At 57.5% G+C, this 16154-nt stretch overlaps 1 protein-coding gene across 1 annotated transcript; it reads right to left on the bottom strand.

Moving 5' to 3' along the window:
• Positions 1 to 588: 588 nt before the first annotated feature.
• Positions 589 to 15289, bottom strand: CTSH (cathepsin H). Its single transcript, XM_072737504.1, has 12 exons — positions 15148 to 15289; positions 11193 to 11224; positions 10503 to 10608; positions 9264 to 9334; positions 8601 to 8705; positions 6421 to 6507; positions 5737 to 5792; positions 4623 to 4704; positions 3504 to 3572; positions 2469 to 2575; positions 1574 to 1699; positions 589 to 904 (listed from the first exon to the last, which is right to left on the bottom strand). Exons 1-12 carry the CDS (start codon positions 15236 to 15238, stop codon positions 829 to 831), a joined length of 1008 nt encoding a protein of 335 aa, XP_072593605.1. The 5' UTR covers positions 15239 to 15289; the 3' UTR covers positions 589 to 828.
• Between the last annotated feature and the right edge of the window lie 865 nt (positions 15290 to 16154).

The following is a 16154-nucleotide window of genomic DNA, read 5'->3' as shown; positions in this document are numbered from 1 at the left end:
CTCCTGGGCGCCTCTTATGTCACAGACCGTGCGTCTAGGACTCTATTGCATTAAGGAAATAGGCTTTTGTTTCACAACTGTTGGTCTTGATTTATTGTTGCAACATTTCATGTTACTGGAACTTCCTAATGGATTAAAACCATATGGGTGTTTTCTAAATAAAGCTTGTTATAAAAAAACCCCACAGTGTCCTCAAAGGGAAAGGATGGTGTGGAGCTGGCAGGAGCACCAGGCACGTTCAGGGCAAGGGGCTGGAGAGGACAGGCAGGCGGTCCTGGCAGGGAGGCCACATGGGGAGGTACAGCTTCCAGGCTGGTGCCTGGGTTCAAATCCTGCCTCTTCTGAGCCTGGCACAGTCCCTCTGGCCTCCACAGCTGCCCCCCGCCCCGGGGTGCAACCTGCCAAGGTCCCAAGTCCCACCTGCTCCTCCTCCTGGGCCCCTGCGAGGTGCACAGTGACCCCTGCACCTGCACCATCCTCCCAGCCAGGTGGCTCTGGAGGCCCCCTCCCTCCTGGGGGATGCAAGCCCCGAGGACAGAGTAGGCCTGGGTCATGTGAGGTCGCAGCACAAGGCACATGCCCGGCCCGGCAGGAGTTCACCAAATGTTTATTGAATACAGATCACAGGAAAGACAGGGGTGCTCTCCAAATGTGGGAGATAAAGAGTATTCTTGGCCATTGGGTTTAAGTGCCTAAGTTGTCGCTCGTTCGGTGGGCTCTTCTTCCTCATTTTCCTCAGGCCTCAGGGCATGGCATGGGGGCGAGGGCCCTGGGGGTCCCGGGCCCCTTCCTCCAGGGCAGGACTCCAGCGCCGGCCCGGGCGGCGGCTCACACCAGGGGGATGGGGTAGGAGGCGCAGGCGGCCAGGCCACACATGTTCTTCCCACGCTCGATGAGGAAGTACCTGGGCAGACAGAGCGAGCTGGGGACGGGCTGGGGCTGCCTCACGGCGGACCTTCCTAGGATGCTGTACCACGAGCTCTGACTCCAGGGGCGATGGCCTGGCTTGCTGAACACCCAGGAAACCCCTGACCTGACCTGACTGACGGGCTTTCCCTTCCCTCCCTGTGGCTACCACGTTGCGTCCATCCCACTTCCCTACAACTTCCCGACTTGGCCCTCAGCTAGTTACTTCATCATCACCGGGACCCTGAGGGCACGCAGTCTGATGGCGGACACCCCGGCACCCGGTTCCAGCCTCCTCCCCAGGACGGGCGCTCATGGTCTGAGGCACACCTGTGGCCCAGGTTCTTCCAACCTGCCCTCCTAGCCGTGGCACCGTGCTGAGCCGTGCCAGCCCCCGGCCAGACCCTCCAGGGACAAGGGAACCTCATGTCTGGCACAGGATCCTTCCGATGTGGGGGCCAGGGCAGGAGGGGGCTGCGTGGGGGCATCTTAGCCTCAGGCTCCTGCCCTGGCCTGCCCTGGGGCTCAGCTGGCCAGGTGACCTGCCCCTGCCCCGGCTCTGAAGCCACGTGTGTCCTTGAGGGAGAAGCCCCGCCGCCCCCCGCCAGCCAGGCCCCCAGACTCCAGCGGTGGCGCCCCTCCCAGTGCCCTGCCCAAAGTGGCTCACCCGTTCATGCCCCACTGGGGGCCCCAGGAGTTCTTCACGATCCAGTAGGGTATTCCGTTCTGCTCTCCGTACCCAACAGCCAGGACTGCGTGGTTCACTTTATCTGGAGTTTTATGACAGGAAGTGCTGGAAAAGGAAAAGAAAGGCTTGAACCCACGGGAAAGATGACAGCAGCTGTCTGATGCCACTGGCCCCACAGAGCAGCGGTTCCAGGCACGACCGATAGGAATCAATCGGCCCCGTGGCTGCAGGACATCAGCCTCAGGAAGCCACGTCTGGCAGGGAGCAAATAGGAGGGGTCAGCGCCGTGGGCACAGGGTCCCAGGTGGGGGCAACATGCCCAAGGCCACAAACCCCCCGTGTGGCTGCGGTGGGTAGTGGGTCCAATGGGCAGCACAGCTGTGTTTCTCTGGGAAATGGGTTCAGAGAATGGAGGCCCAGATCACCAGGGTCCCCTGCCCAGTGGACTCTGGACCACAGGGGGACACAGGAGCAGCAGAAAGTGGCATGGCCAGAGAGTGCTTCACAGGGGGACTCTGACTCCGCGTGGAGGATGGACTGGTGGCGGGGTCTGGGGCAGCGCGAGGCCAGGGAGGACATGGATCGGAGTCTCCGCAGGGCCACGACGTCGGATGGTGGGATGGTCCTGGGCCCCATTCCAGGTTGCTGGGGGAGCTCCCAGCCCAGCATCCTGAGAGCAGCTACGTGCCCACCCCCCACTACCCTCAAACTGAAGGCAGCTCCTGGGCTGATGGACAGTGCGTTGCCCTTGGCCTGGGTCTGCCCTCCCCATTCCCACCCCAAGAGCCGCAGACACCCACAGCTGGTGTCGTGCAAGTGTGGCCAGGCTCAGAGCTGGTCCCCGAGGCCTGCCTGTGGGGAGCCCTTGGCTCACCTGGAGTAGATGCCTTTCCTGTACATCATGAAGTCGCTGGTCACCTCGAAGGCAAAGCTCACGGGGTTGTACAGGGCGACCGCCTCTACCATCGCCTGCTCGTCATTCTGTGGACACACAGTCTCTGTCACCTCTCTGCCCCCCTCTGGCTGGCTTTCTGCCCCGAGGTAGAGATGGGGTTCCGGGGCAGTGCAGGCATCTTGCGTTAGACTGAGAAGCCACCAAGGGGCTGGCTGCCCCCTCCTCACAGCAGATAGCGGGGTTGTGCCAGAACAGCCAGGCTCCTTTGGGTTATTTGGCTTACGGGTCCCTCCTCTGACACCCTGACTCTCCTGTGACCTCCCTCCCCTTTGCTGGTGGGGTCTGCGGGTCGTCTCTCTTTCTAGGGAACGCCCCACCTTAGAATAGAGGCCACGGTGCAGGTATACAGCTCATTGGGCCCCCCTCACCCATTTGCTGGGGTCCCCCTACATGCCCCTGTGACTCCCCCTGCCCTGCCCCCAGCACCTCTGCCCCCACAAAGCCAGCAAAATTGGCCACTCCGATCCCCTGCCTGCATCCTGGAGTGAAGCCAGCCACATGGAGTGCAGCCCCGCCTACGCCAATAGCCACACCACGTGGGAGACACCAACTCCACACTTTGGGGTTGTTTGTTACTAACAACAGTAACAAACATAACCTAACAGTCATCCTCCAACTTGCATTCAATCGCTTACACACACGCTGATGTCACACATTCACACTCTGCTCCTCAGGATGGGGATTCCCGCTTGCATTTTACAAAGGAGAAAACAGACCAGACCAGAGTCCCACACAGACCCAGGTCAGAGCCCGAGCGTCTGGTGCTTGTCTCACCCACCTCCCACCTGCTGCCACCACTGTGGCTGGGATGCCCCGATAATGGAGACTGTCCAGTCAAAGTGATCTGCCGCCAGGAGAGGCTGCCCTGCTGTGCCCGCTGGCCAGTGGACAGCAGTGGACGCTGGCCTCCTCACGAGAACACGCTGCCCGTTGCAGAGAAGGGCCGGTACTCACAATGGTGATGTTGGCTACATCCTTCACGAAAGCAATGGCTTTGCTGGGCTGGTACTTGCAGACACCATCCTGTTCAGGGCAGCACGAGTTAGGGGGATTGGCCCAGGCTGAGGGTTAGGGCCACCCCCCCATGCCATGCCATTTGATAATGTCTGCAGAGCTAAAGCTCTGAGTGCCAGGGGATCATGGGGTCACTTAAAAGAGGGTCAGGGGCATCCTTGTTCTCAAGGAGCTCATAGGAGCCCAGCACTGCTTTGGCAGAGGTGGGCCTATGGGAGCCTGGGGGACCTGGGGAGAACTGGAGGTGAGCATGAGCTGCCTGGCAGGGGAAAGAGGTGCTAGTGCACAGACATTCCCGGACACAAGGCAGGTGCAGAGGCAGGTCACGCGGAGGAAAGAGCAAGCACAAAAGGTGGGGATGGCAAGAGGCACTATGCGGTGTTTGGGAACCAGCAAGTGGCTGGGCTGGAGCCCAAGGTTTACGAGAGGCGAGACAAGAGGTGAGAGGGCAGGCCCCCAACAGCCTCTGAAGCATCCTGCATAAGGCAGGTGAGTGGTCAGAGCCAGGTCCGAGAGCCCACTCGGCAGCCCCAGGAGAGCTGGATGATGGAGACGGAGACATGGGTGAACCCACAGAACAGTTGTGGGGTCCCGATGGTTGGGAGGCAGAACTTGAGTGAGGGTCTGCGGTGGGAATCACCCTCAGACAGCCTACTAGTGGCCAGCAGGTTTCGGAGGGCTGGTGTTGCTTATTGGTGAGCGGAAATGCAGGCAGAGCCACAGGTCTGGGGGAAAGATGGCCGTGGGCAGAGAGGGTACAGGTGCCAGAGAGTGTGGTCAGCCTGAGACTGACCCCATGGGCTGTGCTGCTGGACGGGAAGGACAGCGGAGGTGGGCGCCCTGGTATACTCAGTGTGTGTGGGGGACCCAGGAGATTGGGAGCAGCAGGTGGGCAGGGCTTGGTGGATGCAGATGACTCTGGTGGGAGGGGCCAGGCTACAGCTCAAGGGCGTGGGGGTCCCCCCCACCACCCCATCCTGGTGCTCTCTGAGGCTGAAGGGGATGGCGCTGGCCAGTCCCGCTGGCCAAGACTATGAAGCTGCGGCAGCCCCCAGTTACCTGGCCCTTGTAGGGGTAGCTGTCTTCACCCATGATGCCCTTGTTGTAGCGGATGTACTCGAACGCCTGGCTGGGGAGCCCCCTGCGGGAAGCACACACAGGGCTGCCCACCTGGACTGGCCCAGCCCTGGCCCCACGCTCCTCAGACCCAGGAAGCACACGTCAGGGGAACAGGATGCTCTCAGATGCTGCAGGGACCCCAGGCCAGCCCCCTCTGGGGTAAGGGACCTGCCCAGCTCTGGGTATCCACCACCATCATGCCCCCTGGGCCCCCGCCAGCAGGTGCTCTAGAAATAGGACTTCCTGACCACTCCCATCAAGCCCATGTGGCCGATGTTGTCATTGAGAGCTGGGAGCCACTCATGGCCGTCCAGCCACAGCTCCCAGCACCCCCACACCCTGTCCCCTCTGCTCCTGACCCTGGCACTAGTCACCCCCTGACCCACAGCACACTATTTTGGGTCTAGAACATCAGCTAGAACATCAGCTCTGTATGCTCTGTTGGCTGCGTGTCCCCAGGGCCCAGCCACATGTAAGTGCTCAGTCACACATGTGGAGTGCATGAAAACATGAACCAGAGCACAGGGAGCCCCCCCTTACACATGGAGCCCAAGGATGTCCCTCCCCAGAACTGGGCCACGAGGGGGAAGAGCCAGGCTGGACGCATGCATGCACTAGGACAGTGGCCATGGACACTAGACACACGAGCAAATAAACCCCTGATGACGATGTTAAGGACCGGCCAAGGAGACAGGAGCAGTAAAGACACAGCCATCAGCAGGAGCACTTTTACCACTTCTGATGGCCAGGTGGGGCTGCTCGGATCTTTAACTGTGTGGAAGGGCCAGGCGGACACCTGGCCGTGGCTGCGGGGGCTGCTGAGGCCACCTGCACTGTGGTGAGGCCGGGGGGACACCCTGGATGGAGGGCAGATTTCGGGAGCAGAGTGGCCTGGGCTTGGGTCACGCTCTGTCACATTCTGGCTGCAGGACCTGAGGGTGACCATCTCCTTTGTGACACTGGGACGGGGCAGCGGCCGGCACATGCTACCCGACAGAAGCGATCTGCAGGGCAGGAGAAGGACCCCGGGAGGGCCTGTCGGTCAGGGACGTACCCTTGGCAGCCGTGATTGTTGAAGTTCTGGGCACAGTCCACCAGCTGCTGCTCTGCCTGGAGGGACACACAGCGTGGTGAGCAGGGTAGAGACCACCGGAGGCTCTGGCCCGGGGTGCTGAGCCTTCCCCGCAGCACACCCCTGTGGCCCCATCAGCCCCATGTCCAGATGCCCCAGACGTCAAGCTGCCGAGGCAGGGACCAGCAGCTGGCACATGGAGGGAGGGGCTTAGCCGCTGGGACCAAGCAGGGGGGTGAGGGTGCTGCCCATTGGTGCACACAGCTGGGAGGCACACATGCCTGCAGTGGCGAGTGGGAGCGGGAGGGGACAGCCCCGCTGGGGACCCTCACCCACCCTCATCCCTTGCTGTGAGCTCAGCAGCTGGACACATGGGCCCTGGCCCTGCCCTTGGGGAAGACAGCCAGGCAGCTCGGGCCGGACTGGCTCCTAGAAGCCTGCCTCCCAGGCTCTGCTCTCCAAAGGCCGCAGGTGGCCTCAGTCATTCTAGAACGTGCATTCAGTTTCACAGGCCGAATGACCACGAGGGGGAGGTGCCTGATGACCAGTGGAAACAGCATCTACACCGAAGCTCTAAAGGAGCCTGATGGCATACCTGGCCCTCTCTGTCAGGCCTCAGGGCAAAGCCGTGACCTCAGCAGGTGACCCCGGGGGCGGGCTGCTTACCAAAGAGAGCAACTTCCCACTTTTGATGGCGATGGCAGACTCCAGGGCTCCGGTGGTGGAGAAGGTCCAGCAGCTGCCACAGCCGCCCTAGAGAGGCCGGGACAGAGGTTGGGGGTCGGTAACAAGAACACCAGGACGCAGGCCCGAGAAAAGTGGGCTCCCATCCATGTGGACCATCAGGCCCTACGCGGCCAAGGTCGTCTGGGTTAACAGGTGACAGGACTGAGGCCCATAATGGAGCAGGAGCCACCGACCACCAGCACCTTCCCAGCTCTGGCTCCTTGCACACCAAGCCCACTGCCCTGCAAGGGTGACCCCCATCTTGTGATCTTCTGCTTTCCTTCTACGTCTGAACCTCACACGGGCTCTTCTTCTCTCCACGGTGTCTGAGCAGGACTCACCCACATCCTGTTTCCAGAACCTTCTCTACCACCACTCCACCTCCAACCTCATTCCACTCACAGTCCTAACAAACTAACTCCTCAAGCCCTCACCTCCACTGAGCCCAGATACCTGACTGCCGGGCTGCCGCGCCCACCCACCCCCTGCCCTCCACAGTCACCAGCAGCCCCTGAACTTGCCAGAGCCTGCTGCCCACCTGCCCATTCACATCCCAGCAAGCACAGCTGTGCGAGCCAGGGGGTCAGCTCCCACCTCTCCACCTCTACCCCGTTGGTCATCTGAGATGGCCCACCCATCTTGTCTCTCCCTCCACAGGTGGTTCTACCTCTCGACTCTCGACTCTCTCTCACATCCAGCCCCTGCCCTGCCCTCAGGAGGTTGGTGTTGTCCTGGAGGGCCCCCTGGTCCCTTCCTCCCACATCCTCCTGTCAGTACGGGGGTGACCCCATCTGAGGCTGTCTGGCTGAGGGATGCAGAAACCTGGCATGCAGCCCCCTGTGCTCCCATCTACCTGGACGCTGGGCCAGCCCTCAGCCTTGGTTTGCTCCTCTGTGACCCGAGAAGCATGCGGGGCTGCCGAGCTAACGTCAGATTCTGCTGCTGTGTCTGCATCCGCACGGTGGCCATAGCCACCACCTTGCTCCAGCCCTGCACCTGGTGGCCCAGGCTCCCCAGAAGGCCCTGGAACATTCCTGACAGACCTCCCTGCCCCAACAAGTGAGCACAGTCAGGCTTCTACACAGAAAACTCATGGCTTTAAATTGTCATGGGATTCTTGGTGTGCCTGGGCAGCCCAGTGGATTACATGTCTGACTCTTGATTTCGGCTCAGATTGTGATCTCAGGGTCCGAGGACTGAGTCCCATGTTGGGCTCTGCACTCTGCAGGGAGCCTGCTTCTCCCTCTCCCTCTGACCCTCCCCCTGCTCGTGCTCTCTCTTTTTCTCAAATAAATAAATTAATTAATTAATAAAATCTTAAAAAAAAAAAAAAAAAACCTGTCATGGGATTCTCAGTCTAAAAACTGGCTCTGGGGGGTGGAGGGCTTTGCTCTGTGGCTCCCAGGGGCAGCAGCGAACGTCCAGAGTGCCAGCTCCAGGAGCCCCAGGCCTGAGAGGATAGGAAGCTGTGGAGAAAACGTTTCCCAGGGAGCGTTTTGATACGAAAGCCAGTGTTTACAGGAGGGAAGCTTGCACCTTGCATTTTCTGAAGGGGAAAGCATGGCCTCTTTCTGGAAAGGCAGCTGCTGTGACTTCCAGGGGAGGGACACAGTGGGCAGAGGGGAGACTCTCCAGAACAGAGCCAGCCCCCAGGCCGTAGCTTTGTGGGTGTAGAAAGCAGGACACACACTCCCTGCCAGGAGGCCAGTGTCATTTGGAAGGCTGGCGTCACCCTGCTCGCTAAGCACCTGCTATCCCCCAGCCGGAGGGGCTGGGCCAGGCCTTGCATGGGGTGGGAGGAATGGGGCCCTGTGTCCCATCTCTGAAGGGCACAGAGAACTGCTGCTTCGGGTGACTCTGTGGGAGCCCTGGGGCCACTGAGGAGCTCTGGGCAGGGGGTACAGGGGGACATCAGTCCAACCAAGAGGGACTGCTCCCTCCTCCAGAGCAGCCTGTGGAGGTAGGGAGCTCACAGCCTTGCAGAGGAAGGCAGCTGGAGGCCGACAAGAAACAGAGTTGGGGAGACACTTGCCAGTTTGGGGTTCTGAGTTTCTCTTCCTGCTGTTTTGTCTGTGAATGTGGCTATGTTTTGGGGAAGGACGGGGGATGGCCACACATACCTGATTTTTCACCGGTGACACGAACTTTCCTTTTTTCCGCCAGTCCACAAAAGGGGGGTAGGGACCTGTCCCCCGGAGGTAGTTACCTTTGGTGGCTGAGCAATTCTGGAATGACCAAACACAATTCTTTCAGGGGAACAGAAAATTTTTTTGATGGAAATGTGTGCAAGTAAAACAATCACCAAGAGAACGACTATTACTGTAGCAACATCCCGCCCCAACCTGTTGGGGCCTAATGCTCAATGACATGACCCGGGTGGGGAGTGAGGTCCTGGGAGCCAGATTTCACAAGTAATAACACAGTTCATCCAGTTAAATTTTAACTTCACATGAACGATGAGTAACTATAGCGAAAGTATGTCCCGCACAGTACTTAGGACATATTCACGCTAAAATACCCTATGTTATCTACCTGAGATTCAGTTTTAATTGTGCTTTTGTATTTTCTCTGGCAACCCTAAGTTTGGGGCACACACAGCTAAGGCTGTGTGCATGGCTTGAGCAGCTGCTGGGAGCCACCTGAGGCCCCAGGAAGCTGCACTCCTCCCCCCCACGCCCCGGAGCTGGGTAGGCTCGAGTCCGGCTGGAAGTTGGCAGACTCTGAACTTATTCCAAAGGTCTGAGTGGAAAGAGTCGGCTTGGGTCACAATGACTAACACCCACCTGAGGCTCCGACCAGAGATACTTGTGTTTTATTTCAGCAAAGTTCATGTCTGAAAACTGGTTCAGCCCCACTGAAAAAGAGAAGGAAAAACAAAAAAATCAAAAGAGGCGCTTACTAAGGCACTGATTAAGAAACAGAAACATTACCAGCCCCAGTTAACCTGTGTGCTATTTCCAGCTGCAGCGACTGGCACCTCTGTAGGTTTTATATGTAATTATCATTGATCAGAGCAAGGTCAATGCTCCATGTGCTTCAGAACCACCTGAGAGGGGCATCCCTGGGTGGCTCAGCGGTTTAGCGCCTGCCTTTGACCCAGGGTGTGATCCTGGGGTCCTGGGACCAAGTCCCGTGTCAGGCTTCCAGCATGGAACCTGCTTCTCCCTCTGCCTGTGTCTCTACCTCTCTTTCTCTATGTCTATCATGAATAAATAAATGAAATCTAAAAAAAAAAAAAAGAACCTCCTGGGAGCTTGTCCTGTGCATACAAGTGGGCTGCATGGCAGGGGTGTAGGTGTGGCTAGTGTGTGGTAGGGCCTGGGCACCCCATCCAGGAGTGGGTTCAGACACCCCACTTGAGAGTCTGATGGACATTCAGGTGAAGAACCGCTACATCTGCCCCAGGTGCATTCCCACCTGTGCCCAGGGTGGAGAGCCTTCCCATCACTACCTGCCAGCCTAGCACATCTCTGACGATGTAACCACCCCCCCACAGCCCCCACTGCCCCATGGTCGCACAGAGCACTGGGCAGGGATGAGATTCAAGCACAGCTTTTATTATACTTGCTGCCCACAATACCAATGTCGTGGACCCTGCTGACATTTCTGAGGCCTCTGTGTATATGCGGTGTGTATGCTTCTAGGGAAATGACTTGGACGGAGGGCAGATCTGTCCCTGGAGTCTGTTCCTGAGTGCAGAGCACATTGCTGAAGGGGCCCTGCCACCCAGTGATCCAAGGGCAGCACTCAGCATGGGAGGAACCCTCAGCTGGCAAGAGTGGGGTGGGGCTTCTGTGAGGCCTCCTGTGAAACCCAGGACCATCCAGAGGGTTCAGCGCCCCTGTCCTGCAGCCATGGGGATATCAGAGACCCAGCAGAGCCAGGACTGCGGTCAGCTCAGGGAGGCTTCGGGCCGTCCCTCCCCTCCATATCCCTCCCGGGGGGCCTCCAAGCATCGGCTGCCACTAACAGCTCTGAGACGTGGCCCCGCAGAGCCTGGAGGAGAGGCAGCCCCGCAGTACTTTTAAACGTGTGGTTCCCAGCGTTGTGAGCATGTATCTTCCTCCAGTTGCCGACGAAGGTCTGCAGCCTCTGGTGGTACTCCTCCGAGCTGTACTTCTTCTGGTGCTGAAACGAAACACAGCCACAGTAAGTCAGGGAAACAAGATGTGGCTCACCAGAAGGGGACAGTTTGTTTTATAAGAGGATGGGTGGAGCTTTTCCCTACCATACAATGGAGTTTTTGGAGCTAAAGCCCTGTTAGGAGGCAGGACACTGTTGCGTGTCAGCTGTGAAAGGAGGTCATAGGCACACACCCTGGGGCCATGGGGAAGAAATGTGCCAAATGCAGGTCCTCCAGTGACCCTCAGCTGGCATTGGCTCAAGTCTGGGACAAAAATCATCACTTTTCAAAAGCCCATGCACCAGTGTTCTGCAATTAATTCTGCAGCCAGCATGCAATGTATCCAAATATAAAATATGGTCCTGAGTGCCCAGGCTGTAAAGGCTGCCAGCTGCCAAAATCACTGGGGACAACTGTTTGGAAGGCGTTAACCTAACTGAATCTTTCCCATCTTGGCCAATTCCCAGTCTGGAAAGACCCAGGGGTGTGGGTGGGAAAATCCCTCCCCATCATCCCAAGTCTGGCACCGTTGGTTTTGATAGCAGGCAACAGAGAAACAAAAAGCTTCAGGAAGACGGTGACCACTGACCTGCACCGTCCATGACTTGAAGTGAACTTTCTCTGTAAAAAGAAAAAACAAAAGACATTAGCCCGGGTGCCTGGCAATGAATGGGGCCTTCAGCCAAGCAGGGCACTTCAGAGCTGATCTGCATTTCAGGAAATGAGACTACAGTGAAGGCACCAAAAATGGTGTTATCTGGTGCAGAATGCAGAAGTCAGGCTCTCACTGCAGTGGCAGCGGTAACAGAACCTGTGGTGTGGACAGGACACGGGCTGTCCCTGGAGCGGGCACCCGGGGCGGCCTGGGTCCCACAATGCCCCATGGCTTCACCTGCTGCTGGTCACACAATGGTGCTTACGTTGTGGAAATCCACTGAAATGTGTATTTAATGATATGTGTACTTCTCTGTATGATATAATTCAATAAGAAGTGAGTTAAAAAATCTAATCCCCAAGGGTCAGCAAATTTTTTCTTCAAGACACTGACAACCAATATATTCGACATGGCGCTGTCCCGTGGTCTGTGCCCCAGACCTGGCTCTGTGCCCACGGTGTGAACACAAACCAGACACCAGCTCTTTGTGGATGGACCCCCGCTATACCTTGTATCTTTTTGAGCTATCTAAAAATTTCAGGCTACATTTAAATGGCTACAAAGAATGTATTCCAACTTATAGTAAATACTGTCTTTTTAATTTTTCAAAAAAAATTTTTTTTAATTTTAAGTAGGCTCCATGCCCACCATGGGGCTTGAGCTCACGACCCTGAGATGAAGAAGCTCAACGTCTGACCAACTGAGCCAGCCAGGGGCCCTGTAAATATCATTTTATTTATTTATTTATCTATTTATTTATTTATTTATTTATTTATTTATTTATTGTAAATATCATTTTAAAATAAGATGCCACATCCTTCTTTTAAAGCTAGTCAAGGGAATCTGCATACAGTCTGAGTTAATGCCCGCCGTCAGTAATGAAACATACCATCCTTTTATGCAACAAGGACAAGAAGCCTACATCAAAATTATGTTTACTTCCTGTGACTCACGCATCTCTGAACATTATATAAATTTATTCTGGATTGAATTCCAGTATTCAATCCAGAATAAATCCTCACCATCAACACCCCAACTGATCAAAATATTTCAAATATATTATATACATTGTGAAAAGTAATTGTGAAACATAAAAAATAAACCTGTATCAGAAATGCATCCTTAGGAGCACCTGGCTGGCTCAGGGGGTTAAGCTTACAGCTCTTGGTTTAGGCTCATGTCCTGATCTCACGGGATGGATGTCTTCGTTGGCCTCCATGCTCAGTGGGAAGTCTGCTTGGGGTTCTCTCCTTCTCCCCGTGTCCCCCTACCCTGGGCATGCGCAAGTTCTCTCTCAAATAAATAAATAAATAAATCTTAAAAAAAAAGAAATGCATCTCTTAATGAGATCAACAGGATTTTTTTAAGTACCCCCCCCCATGGATTTATAGATTCATGGGTATTTCCTATTTTTTTAATGGGTCAGTATTAATTCTGGTCTTTTTAATTTTTTTTTAAGATACTTCTTTATTTCTTTTTAAGTTGTTTTTTATTTCTAAATTTTATTTATTTATGATAGTCACACACACACACACAGAGGCAGAGACACAGGCAGAGGGAGAAGCAGGCTCCATGCACCGGGAGCCCGACGTGGGACTCGATCCCGGGTCTCCAGGATGGAGCCCTGGGCCAAAGGCAGGCGCCAAACCGCTGCGCCACCCAGGGATCCCTGGTCTTTTTTAATTTTTTAAAAGATTTTATTTGTGAAAGAGAGAGCAAGTGCACACAAGTGGGGTGGGGGGCAGAGGGAGAGGGAGAAGCAGACCCCCACTCTCGCTGAGCAGGGAGCCAGATGTGGGCTGGATTCCAGGACCCTGGGATCAAGACATGAGCTGAGGGCAGAGCTTCACCAACAGAGGCCCCCAGGCGCCCCAATCTTTGTTTTTTTATAGGTCAGAAGACTAAGAAATCCTGCTAAATAAGCAGATTACTAATTACTTATTGCTTCCGGCAATGGAAGGCAAGGTTTCTCAATTTCTATGCCCCAATCACCTGACCATCTAAGACTTCATCAGCTGATACCTTGGTGAGGTCCTGTCTTCTTCAATTTCAGTTTCCTTGAAGAACTGGCAACAGTTTTGAGGAAGATTTGTAACCATCCGTTTTTTTGCTGCCTCTGATGTGTTTATGACCAGAGGTTCAGATTGAGGACAAATGAGAGGTGCAGATTGGCTTTAGCAAAGAGGATGTCTGGGAGTGGAGGGGCTGGACCCTAACCTCCTACGTGCACCCATATCTGTTGGGGTTTTTGCTCCTCCAGGGACCTCCCCCTCCCCGGGCGGAAGACGATGCTCAGCAGTCTAACTTCCCTTGTGGGTCACACACCTCCCTATTCTAGAAACCGAGCTAGAGTCACTTTCCACGGGAAAGAAACACCGATTTCTCCACTACAATCCTGCAAAGGGTTTTGGAAGATTCCAGTCCTGGTCACCGGGTCCTGCTACAGTTGGTGGCTACAGAGGAGATGGGCCTCCACTCAGCAGGATTTCAAGCAGGACAGAGTTCAGGACAACTGGCCAGCTTTCCCCTCTGGGATATTTCAAAAGCAACAAGTATGACAGGTATGACACCCAGGACTATTTCTCATTCACAGGAGGTCAGTGGAAGTAAGAGCTGAGATGCCCTGGGGGCTGGGCCGGAAGGCTCTGCTGGTGAGCCCGGGGCCCCAACCTCAGACAGACACATCTCAAATCCACTGTGCTTCTGGACAAAGTATATTTATGTCTGCCCTGTCTGGGGGCAGGGGTCAGCAAACTATGGCAAACTGAAAAATGTCTTCTTACGCTTTTAAATGATTGAAAGAAACATACAACATTTTGTAAGACCTGAGAATCATCCACATTCACATTTCAGCATCCATAAATAAAAGTTTCTGGGAACACAGCCACATTCATTCATTTGCATCCTATCTGGGGCTGCTCTCCAGGGCGGAGTGAAGTACTTGCTACAAACTCTGCCTCCACAACACCTAAAGTATTTACTCTCTGGCCCTAGACAGGAAAAGCTTTCAGAGCCCTGCTCTGGGGTTAGGATGGCTTCTAGCGGCAACCCCGGTCCGCGCAGCCCACATGGGAGGGTGAAGCCAAGCCTGGGGGCACTGGATTTTCTTCAGGTTGGGGCTGGCCTGGAGCTGCCCGTCTGCCGGCCTCCTTGCAGACCTGGGGGGCTTTCTTGTATTTGAGTGGAGAGGAGTGAGGCAAGATTCGGAGCGGAGAAGATTCAGCCTCAGCAGTCTGTGTCCTGTCTCCAGGCTGTGCTTTGGCAACTCTGTGCCCAGGGTGAGGAGGGCAGCTGGGCAGTGAGCTCAGAGCCCAGGGGGTGGAGGGCTGAGGTGGGCCGCAGCAGGGTAGGGGGGCCCGCAGGGCAGGGCCTCCAGCCCGGGCAGGTGCTCGCAGCCCCAGCAGTGTCAGGGGTGCGAGGGCAGCACGGAGCCGGCGCGGGCGCCCTGCAGGTGGCCCGATGCCGGACCTGCCCGACCTGCCCGACCTTACATCAGGCGTGCAGACCCGCCGTAGCGCAGCCGGCCGTCCCGCAGAGCCTCTCGGGGCACCCGCGGGGATCCCCAGGGGCTGCGAGGAAGGCTGGGAAGTCCCTGCCCACGCTGGAGAGGCCCCGCCAGTCCTCTAGGGCCCGGCGGGCGCGCAGGCTCCGGGCCGCCTTCCCCGCCTTCCAGGGCCTGCGGCCGCCGGGCCCCGCCCCCGCCCCCCGCCCCCCGCCCCCGGCTCCCGGGTCCCGACCCTTCTCCCGACCGCCCCCGGGTCCCCCCGCGGAGCCCCGGCCCTGCGGCGGCGGGCAGGCCGCGACCCTCTGCCCCCGTCCCGTCCCGTCCCGCCCTCCGGGGACCGGGCCGCCCGGCGAGCCCCTTCTCCGCGGCGCCCCCTCCCGGTACCTAAGGAGCTCGCGGAGGCGTCCGTGGCGCCGCAGCCCGGGAGCCCCAGGAGCCCCGCGGCCGCGCAGAGCAGCGGGAGCGCGACCCACATCTCGGCGGCTCCGCGGCGGACTGGCTGCGGGCGCCCGGGACGGAGGCGGCGGCGGGGGAGGGGGCGGGGCGGGGCTCCCGGGGGCGGGGCGGGGCTCCCGGGGGGCGGGGCGGGGCGGGGCGGGGCGGGGCGGGGCTGCGGGGAGGACACCGCCCTCGCCTCCGAGTCCTCTCCCGGCGCCCACCCCGGAGCCCCACCCCGTTCCCCGTTTCTCTGCCTCTGTCCCGCCCCCCGGAGCCTCCCCTGCCCCCTCCATCCCCGGAACGCCCCTCCCTGACCCCCCTGACCCCGGAGCCCTCCGCCCCCGGAGCACTCCCTGTCCCCCCCCAGCGCCCAGTCCCCTGGGTGTCCCTCCTCCCTCACGAACTCAGGAGTGGAGGGAGGAGTCAGCAGGGTTTGGTGAGGCTCCCCCCCCACCCCCACCCCTCCCCTTCCCTCCCGGCCTCTCCCGCAACAGGCGTTTTGCTCCAAGTGGTGAGAAAGTCGTCTTAGCTTCAGGGCCTTGTCGTGTCTCCAGCAAATGTGCAGAAAGGGGGAGACCTTAATGTGAGTTTGTGAGACACAAATAGAAGGAGGAACGCTTCAAGCTGAGGGACCGAGGACTGTTAGTGGGGGGGGGGGGGGGGCTGCAACCAGGTACCCAGGGGCTGGTTCTTCACCTACATTCCCTCTCCCCACTCCTGGTTTACAGATGGGGAGACCGAGGCCCCAGAGTGGGTGGTCACAGATGTGGGAAGATAAGTGTTCTTACTGCCGACAGCAGCCCAGAAAAGCCCTGGTCCCCGGGGCAAGGGGGCTTCCTCCAGAACACTTGGTGAAGGGCAACAGGCTTGACATGGTCCCACCCCCCAGGATTCCTTAGGAAACCTCCTTCATCTCCACCCCCAGGATACATCCTGCTGTCATCCCCCAAGCA

The sequence above is a fragment of the Vulpes vulpes genome, chromosome 14 (genome assembly GCF_048418805.1).
Source record: "Vulpes vulpes isolate BD-2025 chromosome 14, VulVul3, whole genome shotgun sequence".
In the NCBI taxonomy this organism is placed as follows: domain Eukaryota; kingdom Metazoa; phylum Chordata; class Mammalia; order Carnivora; family Canidae; genus Vulpes; species Vulpes vulpes.
The sequence above is the reverse complement of the archived record's forward strand: the minus strand, read 5'-3'. Positions and strand labels throughout refer to the sequence as shown.

Excerpts from the sequence above, each read along its gene's own strand:
- CTSH (XM_072737504.1), bottom strand. The coding sequence starts at position 15,238 with ATGTGGGTCGCGCTCCCGCTGCTCTGCGCGGCCGCGGGGCTCCTGGGG. Across the intron at positions 4,705-5,736 it reads AACAATCACGGCTGCCAAGG|GGGGCTCCCCAGCCAGGCGT; the intron begins GTACGTCCCTGA and ends TGCTTCCCGCAG. Across the intron at positions 905-1,573 it reads CCCCAGTGGGGCATGAACGG|GTACTTCCTCATCGAGCGTG; the intron begins GTGAGCCACTTT and ends CTGTCTGCCCAG.